The sequence below is a fragment of the Protopterus annectens genome, chromosome 9.part0 (genome assembly GCF_019279795.1).
Source record: "Protopterus annectens isolate FY-2018-M chromosome 9.part0, PAN1.0, whole genome shotgun sequence".
In the NCBI taxonomy this organism is placed as follows: domain Eukaryota; kingdom Metazoa; phylum Chordata; order Ceratodontiformes; family Protopteridae; genus Protopterus; species Protopterus annectens.
The window spans coordinates 1,460,682,096-1,460,692,785 of record NC_056743.1 but is presented as its reverse complement, the minus strand read 5'-3'; the positions used below and the strand labels follow the sequence as shown (position 1 = coordinate 1,460,692,785).

Genomic DNA, 10,690 nt, shown 5'->3' with positions numbered 1-10,690 from the left:
TTCCCGCCTATGGAGCTTAAATATGCCTCATTTCCCGCACTTATCTGTGATTGGCCGGTTTTGAAAAAACTCAGCTGAAAGCACACCTGCTTAGCAATGGGTAAACTTCCACTGATATGTATGTGTGTGTAGAAAGTGCATGGTCATGAAATGCTGTCATGGCTTAGTGGTTTAGTACTGTGATATGGTGCACAGTATCCTGGATTCGAGCCCTGTCATTGCTTTTTATTTTACTACTGGCCAGACCGGCTAGGAGGTGTGGCTGTGTTTAGCTGACTTTGCTCAGCTTTTCTCGACGTTGCTCAACGTTGCACTGGTTTGCGAAGTGCGCAGCTACGTGCAATCTCATTTCGCAAGTTGGTGCGATGGGCAATGTCACGCAAACCATGCTCTGTTTGCGCTAGTTGGCGCGATGCACACCTATGCGCAAAGCGTTTGCACTAGTTAACGCAGTGCTCAGCTATGAGCAATTACATTTAAATATGCTTAATACTGGTTAACTTTGCTTAGCAGTGTTTCACATTGCTTAAGATATGTTACTTATGCATCCATCAGTATGCATAACCATTTCACATTCTTAGATATATATATATATATATATATATATATATATATATATATATATATATATATATATATATATATATATATATAAAATGCATTCACTACTACATAAGCCATTTCAATGCTTTTTACAAAAATTTCAATGATAAATGTCAGGAGTTATTTTTATATACAGATTTCCTACTGAAAATGGAAGGGGGAGTGGTGGGACTTCCTCTTTGTGTGAAGGCTCTACCACTGCGCTATCGCTATTTACCTTACTTTGCATATTTTTTTCTTGTTATCCTCTTCGGTGTCTATGCTGCTAACTATAGCTACGCAAAGGGCAAACCCGCGCAAACACACGCAAATACGGGCAGGTATATCGGGAATATTAAAAAAAAAATAAAAGTTTTGCATTTTATAATTGTACAGGGGTTAAGAATGTGGGGAGTGTAGTGTTGGGTATGTACACATTTGAGCGGACTCGCTCATGTAAGTTGACATTTCTCGATTGAGAGACTTGCAGGGGTGTGGATTTTTGGACTGCCCGGCAGTCCAACATGCCCCCTGCACTCGTGCGCACTCCGTGTTAGCCTTAGAGTTGAGGCAACGTGCCCTCATGAATATGCATGGTGCATTGCCGTCTTACTCTGTAAGACTAACTTAGTCTTACACGAAAAGTTAGTGAATCCTGGGGTATATGTTTTCAACTTTGTATACTTATCAGTAATTGCTGAAAAAACTGAGACAAAGAAATATGCTGACTTTACCAGTTAAACTATGTGAACAGGACTACAATTTTAGATTTTAAGTCAGTAAAAGTGAAATAATTCCACAGAAATATATAAAATAAAATCAGTTTACATCAAATTATTGAGTATATAAATTACCATTAACATCATGACAAGAAACACTGTCTGGTTGCTGCTGGAACTGAATTATATTTCTAAATTTCCACACAAAACAGTGTTACAGGAAAATATACTAACTATTCCTGCAATACAGATAATATATTTTTTATTTTAATAAGTAAAGCAATGCAGATAACTGGATGGACACATTTTACTGAGATTAAAGCACTAGTCATAATTATTAGAACTTTCAGTACCCACCAGGTAATACTATATCCATACATAAGCCATATAACTATTATTTAACTGTAGCTTTGTATACATAGTCAGACAGATATTTATTTTTATATTTCAAAGATTTTTAGAGTTGTCCTGGTCTTCTGTTTTTGGTTTCATTTTTATCCATTCCAATGTATGGGTATCTTCCTGGAAAATAATTTGAGAAACAACAGTTTAGTCGTCAACAATTATTTAAAAATAATGCAAGCAGTATGGTGTATTTAATCAAATAACCAAATACACACACATATATAGATAGATAGATATTTTTGTTAGTGGCATAGCAATTGACTTCATTATTATATGCTTAATCATAAGTAGATCATATGTGTATTTTATGGCCTTAATTTACCTGTTTTATTTGGGAAGCAATTCTAGTTAAGTCATATGACTAAGATATGTTTATTTTCATTGATGATAGTGGGTGCCATGGGTACTAGTACATTTAGTATGGTATGCAAGCTATGTGTAGATGAAGAGATTTATTTATTTTTATATCTTATGCACAGGATAAATACATTTTAATATTTTGTTTATGACACCTTAGTTCTATAACAGATAACCCCTGTGACAAAAACTGTTAGGACTACCAAATTTCCCAGACCATAGAAATAAAGTGATAACATTTGTCATACTTAATCAAATTGCATTTGCATGTCACAGAAATTAGCAAATAAGGATGTAGGTAAGAAACTTAGGCTGAATTTAAACCCCACTAATAGGAATTATTAGTAAGCATGTAACGTCACTAAAAACTTTCCCTAGTTTCAATTTTATGATTATGCAAATATAAAACAAGGAATGTGAAACATCCTATGTCCCAGATGTTATATAGCTTAGTCCTAAAATGGTCTTGCGGAAAACACTTTCAGCATCATGTTGGGGCATTTACTCACATAACTTCTTACAATGGTGTAATCAACCTGTTTATGCATTGCTCTGTACATGTATTATGATGTATAAATTCTAACTGCATGTGGTGAACTGTTGAAGGAAAGCCAAGTTAGATATATACAGTGGCACAACCTGAGGAGGATCAGAACTGCTTACACATACATGTGCACATAATTCTCCATATCTTGTGATGATTTTTCGGATAAGATGACCAGAAGAGACAAGGTACAGCACAGCAAACAACACAAGTGTCATCATGTGGGTTATTATATTTACACTAGCAGTATACTACATGGACATGCCGTAGCTACTGTGATTGTAAACATAGTAAAAGCAGCACAGGACACCACTGAAAACAGAGCAGAGTGGCACTAATATACCCATGACTGTGCGTAGAATAGGAAAACATTCATCATCCTGCATCATTGTTATATTAGAACATACATAAAAGACACTTGGCCTAAGTTGTACAATTATGTAGCTAGTTCATTCCCTAACAAGTGTCTAATGGTATCCACTCCATGCTTTATTAAAACCATTTGTAGTTTGGCATCTCCTAACTACATAAGCTTCTTTCCTTTAGTATAGAACTTCTTTATACTTAGTTTTAGCTTAGCTTCCTCAATGTTCTGGTTATCATTACCAAGGACTCTGACATCCATATTCTTAAACCCATCCACCCCACCTACTGTTGCTTAATATTATTTGCTCACAAGTCATATTACCTTACTGCTTTCTCTCTTTCACTGAGAGATTAAGTGAAGAAATGTATGTGGAAGTGTGGTTACAGTTCACTTTGGTGAATCACATATTATCAACAAAATAAACAGATGTGCTCTTTCTTGAAAGTTCGTACTATAAAATGCTGGAAATGTTGATGTTTGGAATATCAATATTTCAACATGTTGTGTGAGGTTTGCTTGCATGCAGGTAAGTGGGATTATTATAATATTTAAACTTTTGGTAGAAGTGTGTGTGTGTGTGTGTGTGTGTGTGTGTGTGTGTGTGTGTGTGTGTGTGTGTGTGTGTGTGCGCGTGTGTGTGTGTGTATGTGGGCTAGGGTTAGGCTAATGAATCGAAAAAGGGACAGAATTAGTGTTGTGCATATGTGTTTTTTCTAGGTTTGATTGTCTTGTGTAGTAGTACTGTTAAGGAAATGTTTTTCATAATGTAACGAGTATAAGTGCAGCTGGGGTTAGAGACCAAAACATGGTTAATATTACGATAAATGAGTAAGATGAGATGGAAGCAGATCTAATAGAGCCCAGGTACACCATATCCATTGTGCTAGCTTATTCAGTTCACTGATGGCATTACAAAGAAGAATACATTGATTTTGTGTGATCTTCCTTCCAAAACCCAAAGCAACTGCAGTCTGACAACCACTGCTTTTCCGGGAATCCAACCATTCTTACCCTGAGAATACTTGTTCATAACTTTTCTTTACATCAATGTTAGGATGATCAGCCTATTATTTCTTGCTTCCCAGTTTTCCACTCTTTTTGCGGCTACTAACCTTACTATCACATTCATTACCAATGCAAACAATATTCCACTCATGGGACATCCTTGTCTTATACCGCACTTCATGCATGTTTTCTTACTCAGCCACCCATTCACTAACACTCTCACTCTATTGTTTTGATATGCTGACACATACGCAGTCTCCTAATTCTATTATCTGTGCCATGCTTCTCCATAACATCCCACAGAGCATCATGTCCTGCTGTATCTAATACCTTGATACTATCACCTACCATAAGTTTCATATCCTCCCTTTTAGTTATAATATCCACAATTTCTCTCACAACCAGTAACAATTCTTGACATCCCTTCCCTTTTTATATCATATATTCGTTCTTCCATAAAATTACTCATCCTTCCATTCTCCTCTGTAATATTCTCATAAAGTGCTGTAATCTGTGTTATTTAGTGTGATCGGTCTCCATTATTTTTATTTCATGCTTCTCATTTCTTACATATACATTTTAATTGTCCACTACATGTCACAGACATACCCTTCCTTCAACCATTCAGTCAATATATCTGCAAAATACCCTCTTAGATAAACCATTAATTTCTTGTATATTCCATACTCTATACCATCTGGGCCAGGTTCTGAATCAGTGTTTACTTTCCTAAGTACTTCATACAGTTCAGTAATAATAATTTCTTTTTCAAATTCTTCATTTTTTTTTATGCTCCATTCTCTTTTATTTTCCTTCTTTTTATTCTGATATAGTTTCCACATGCTGTACTACTGTACTGCAATACTCATAACTTGTTCTTGGGTACTTATTACCTCTCCTTTTACATTTTTCATTCCCCCCATACCACTATCCCCTTTACAGTTTTACCCATTATACTAATATCATCTTTTACGATTTTACCCAATATTAAGATACCTCCTCCTTTCTCTCATGTAACAATAATGCCTTAATTTTCTTGATTTCTTTTATATGTTCCTTTTCTATAGCATGATAGTATCTTGTATTATTTTCTAAATTCTATAAAATATTTCTATACCTTTTCCCATACTTCACTTCCTCTTTCTTCCATCAATCTTATTGAAATAAAAACACTTTTTATATGTCTTTTTAAATTCAGTCCACTGTTCAGACTAGTTTTTATAGATGTCCTTCATGGTTATAGGATCCCTCCATAACCTCAATACTTCCAACTCTCTAGATATATTACATGATTTTCATTTATTCTTTTTATCCCCTTTCCTATTTTAATATAATCTCTTTCTTCAATCACCTCCATCCATATTGCTAAATGGTCTAAAAAAACCCTCAAAACTGTATTGTCACCTGCTACCCCCATGCCTTCTGATAATACAAAATAATCAATTTCATATCCAACTGCCCCCTTCTGTAAGTCCATTGCCTTTTGATCCACACCGCTAATTTACTAGCCTTTATCACTTCCTATATTTTGTTCTACATATTTCCCTTACTTTTTATATTTTCACCATAAATCACAACTAAAGTCCTACACAACTATAATTTTCATGTTAAGCACTACCACATAGTCTAATATTGGGTAAAACAGATTCTCTCATTTTCTACTAGTTATATATCCATACAATGCTATAATTCTGTAAACGTTCTCTCCACCTCACATCCACAAAAGTTAGCCTTCCCAGCCTTATTAATGTTACACCTAGTATTTTCAGTTTTTTTTTCATACAACTCAGCCACTCCAGAACAATGTTCACTTTCTAAGTTTGATATTATATTTCCAACTTGTAATTGTTCTGTTCACAGTCTTTCCTCATGTGTCATAACATAATAACATCCACATTACATCAAGCACACTATTTCAGTATCCCTATCCTTCTTACAGTGTTAATAATATTTCCACTACAGTTTCTTCTTCACCTAATTCACCCTCTCCCCAGCCTCCTGTTGTCCTTCCTCTTGCATTTTTTCTTCTCTTTTCCCCTTTTCTCATTATTTACTCTTTGCTCTTGACAATCTGTCTAAAAGTATCCCGATTTTAAACATTCTGCATTCAGGCACACACCTTCCTGGAATATTTCCTTTCCCCCCACAATGGTTACATTGTACCTTGTCACAATCAATTAAACGAGAAAAGTCTCCATAAAGAAACATGATGTAGGCTGCCCAGCATATCTTAATGTCCCTCTATGACTAGCCACAAAAATAACACTTGAGAATTTTTTTTTCATATCTCAGAATAGCTTGTAACCTCCACCCTCCATTCCAAAAGTTTCTGCCATCTTTAAATTTCACACTATTCCCAACAGTTTCACAGAGACCCTGCATGCATGTTTTTAACATAGTCTTCTTACAATTCTTTAGTTCTAAAATGCAAAGTAATACTTTTTAACATTTAAGTTACTACCAGAAAACAAATAATTGATCCATGCATAAATATTCTTTTTGTTACAAATTTCCAGAAATTTCATCATCAGTCTATGAGTTTCAAATGTTAAGTCATAAAAAGTCACTCTCCCAGTATGTTTAAAAGTCCAAATTTATTGAGCTTTAGAACACACAAAACAGTTGTTCCATACACAATATCTGTCTGTGACAAGTTTTGTTCTTATTCTCATAGTCAGTCTTCTCTTCTTTTTTATAAACAGTTTTACTTTCATTTTGTTGCTACTTTCCTTTTTTGCTTGCTGTCACTACTGCATATGTTTTTATTACTACATCTATTGCCACAAAACAAGGCACCTTCTCAATTTGTTGCTGTTTTTCTATTATATTTTCTGTTGCTGTGCTGTTGCATTCTCTGCTGTGCTGCCAGATCATCCAGTTTCTTTTCCACATTAACATTCTCAGCCCTTCCAAAAAAGTTATCTGCCACCTCACCCAATGAAACATCAGAATTGTCAACTGGATCATCTTGCTTGATTATTTTTTGCAGAACATCACCTGCAAGCCCTCCTGATGCTAGTCCTGTTATCTGTATCACTTAAACAGACTCACTTATTTCCTTCTCTGTGGAGACAGCTAAACTCTGCTCAACTGTAACATTCATTGCTCAGGAATCATTGTTTACATTCTGAAACTCCATATCAAACAAATCTTTCCCTGAATTCTCCCTTTCCATCTCCAAACTCTCCATATATTTTCACTCCTCCTCCATGCAGCTACTTCTTTTATGTCTGTTCTTGATGCTGTAGGAGCCCTCTAGTACCATCTAGCAACTTCAAGGACTAGAGATCCTTTATTAAAATATACGTGCATATTTACTCCCTCACTATACACTATAAACAATATATACATTTCTCTTTTACATTTTCTCCAAAAAAAATAAACACAATAATATTGTTTTTACTTTCTGACCCCCACTCCAACTTCCATAAAAAACTTATGTTTTTAACATCATAGCAAAATCCTATTTTCATTAAACATAATTTCCTTCACTCTTTGATTCCATATAATCCATACAATACAAAACATTTTTATATTAATTCTCTCAACATAATTTCTACTTTTATTATTATAATATCCAAATTCTATCATATCCATATTTATAATACTTATTTCTGTAAATCCCTCCACATAATCTGCATCTAAAATAATTTCCCATAACATTTTAATCCTTCTGCATCATAAAAACATATTCACTAGTTTTGAATTCCCCACAGTGCAGACAAAGTCTATATTTCTTACTTTTATAGCCCATATTCACCTTAAATGGTAATTTTTGTATTGTCAGTCTCCATAACAAAATTTAGCACTCTATCATTTTTTACATCTTAGTTCTTGCTTGTATAGCACTCCTTTTTGCTTTATGTAACCCTTTCCATGGATATATCCAAAAATACATTTCCATAGTGTTATTGTACCACACTTTTCTCCACTTTCAGTCTTTTTGACTCTCTTATTCCATAACAAACTTTTGTTCTTTCTAACTAAAACATTTAACCATTGTTTTTATACTTCAGACTGAATATCTGTGTTAAAGTGGAAACATCATTGTCCTCTAAACATTTCATTGCTCTATACAAATTCAAAGATGCAATATAAACTATAAGATTTATTAACCTTAAACCTCCTTTTTCTTTATACACACATAATATCATCCTTTTCACTGGATTCAACCTATATCCCCAAATAAACAAAAAATAAAATAATATTATACTCTTCTTTTTGTAAAGTCAAAAGTAAGCTAAAAACACCTGCTAAATACACACGAACAAAACAGAATTAATTAAATGCACTTTTTTGAAAAGACAATCTAAAACACATAGGTCCAGATTCAATAAAGACTACACTAAGTGTACACTGTTCTGAATGAACAGACACTAGGTGCACACTGTTCTGAGTGAGCAGACAATAGACACAACACACACTTATTCTTCTAATTTTAGTTTTCCTACTGATATTCATGAAGCTTTAAATATTGACAGGGATTCATACAGGTTACCACAAAGTGTAGACCACATGTACACTTAATGTAATCTTTCAGAGTGACAAGAAAGCACAAAACATGTGATAAGAATTGCATTGAATGCATATCGTGTACACATACCCCAGGATTCACGAAGCCTCCATGTAAGAGTTATAACTCTTACACGGAGGCTGCAGTTAAACGGAGTGATGTCAGCATGCTCTGCATATTCATGAGAGCATGCTGAATCACACCTAAGTCTAACACGGTCCGTGTAAGACAGTAGGGGGCATGTCTGTAGGCAGAGCCCTGCAAGCGGACACGCCCCCAGAAGTGTAAAAGTGCCCAAAGTAAACACCCACAACAGAGTCCATGGAAATGTGAATAAACACAACACAACACATGCCCCCACAGACTATGAACATAAAATATATATAAATGAACATGTTATATATTTTTTTTAAATTGTAAAGATGTTTAACCGTGAGTGCGCTCGTTTGTGCGGGCGTGCCCGTAGCGCAGCTACAGTTAGCAGTCAGTGGGAAAGCATATAAGAACTAAATATGCAAAATAAGCCAGGAAGCAATAGCGTAGCGGTAGAGATGTTGGCTGCAGAGCAGGCATTCATGGTTCGAGCCCCCACAACACCAATTTTTTTTTTTTCAAAATAAGCAGGAAACAAGTCCCTGACAAATATGTACACATAAAACCACAAGTTATGTAAAATGTAATGAAATAGCCCATTTATATTGAAGACATGTGAGGTAACAAAAGAAGAAAAAATGCCAGATATGCCCATAGCTGAGCTACAGTTTAACAGAGTTAGTACATGTGCCCGTAGATGAGCAGTGGTTCAACTGGTGCAAACTGAGTGCCCGTAGCTGAGCAGTGGTTTAACATGCTAAATCTATGTGCCCCTAACTGAGCTAAGCATAATATGCATGCCTATGGCCAAATGAGGCTTAAACCAGCGTACTCCGCACCGCTCAAACGAGCTAACCGACGGGCAACGTTGAGCAAGCCGTATCAAAACTGCCTTTACACAGACACACCCCTCAGCATGTCTAGACAGTCATGAAAAATAAAAAGCAGTGGCCAGGTTCGAACCCAGGATACTATACACCATAGTCAAGGTACAGAACCACTAAGCCATGACAGCAGTACCTGTAAATGCAATAATAGCTAATATATAGGAATGAATACAAACTAGAGCATGACAATGCAGGTTTACTGAAGTTGATACAATTCCAAAATGGCCAATTACAGATATGTGTGGGAAAAACGGACTATATAAGCCCCATAGGCGGGAATACACAGCATAAATGATTGTAGAACTGACCTGCAGGCAGAATGACAGGAGTAGGAGAGGGTAGTCACTTTCGAGCACAGAGGTGGGGTGTTGAGGAGTCCAGGTCTGGCTCCTAGTCCATAATCATGAGGCCCAACTCATGCAGGGCCAGGTCCTCTGGGGAGCATACAGGGCTGAGGCGTGGGACCGGTTGGCTCATGATCTCACCAGTGCCACAGGGATTCCAAGGACTGGTGAGCAGGTCCGTCACCACCATGCGGACCTGAAGAGATGCAAGCAGGACCAACTGAACCTTTGGATCCAGGAGGCCCGGCAAACACCCAACGCCCCACTACTGAGTAAGTAACATTTAATTATGTATGTAAGAAACTAAACTAGCTGATATTATGGAGATGTGTATTCCAATATTACTTTGTTTATATTACAGCTGCAGGTGTCCGTTCTGCGAACCGCAGAGCCTATGGCGATAGGCTGGTGCGGTTGCACCACCAGGCAGGTCAGTAATCCACTACCACTAACTGTAAAGAAATATAAAAGTATGACAGTCAGCAAAAGAGTGCAGTGTAGTCAGTAAGGAATAAAATCTGCAAGTAACAGTGTGAAAGTGTATGCAAGTATTGCTTGATTACAAAAGTGTGTCAGCCTGTAAGTTTAACCTAAACATGAAACTGTCCGACATATATTCTGAAATAAAAATGCCCTGCCTGTAAGAAAATAGTACACAACCTGCAGCAGGCTGAAACGTATAGCTGCAGAAGATGATGGAACACATGTGTGACATATATCCCTGTGGAAATACTGAAACATGACAGAATTGAGACTGCTGGAAAGGATTGTAATAACTACTGTTAAAACATGTCAATAAAGCCTAGAAGTACCATCCTGAATAGTAAAATGAAAGCAAGTGAGAGAGTGTGAAAACGTGCCATGAATCCAGCAA

The 10,690-nt window shown here is 36.1% G+C and overlaps 1 protein-coding gene across 5 annotated transcripts in view; it reads right to left on the bottom strand.

Annotated features, from left to right (window-relative positions):
• Positions 1–1,100: 1,100 nt before the first annotated feature.
• Positions 1,101–10,690, bottom strand: part of LOC122812119 (adhesion G protein-coupled receptor E2-like) — a 1,702,710-nt gene continuing 1,693,120 nt past the window's right edge. For all 5 annotated transcript variants that reach the window (XM_044084406.1, XM_044084405.1, XM_044084408.1 and 2 more), the window contains one exon: positions 1,101–1,823. In XM_044084406.1, coding sequence (XP_043940341.1) covers positions 1,749–1,823 — 75 coding nt within the window. In that variant the 3' untranslated portion in view covers positions 1,101–1,748. The remainder of the gene's footprint in view (positions 1,824–10,690) is intronic.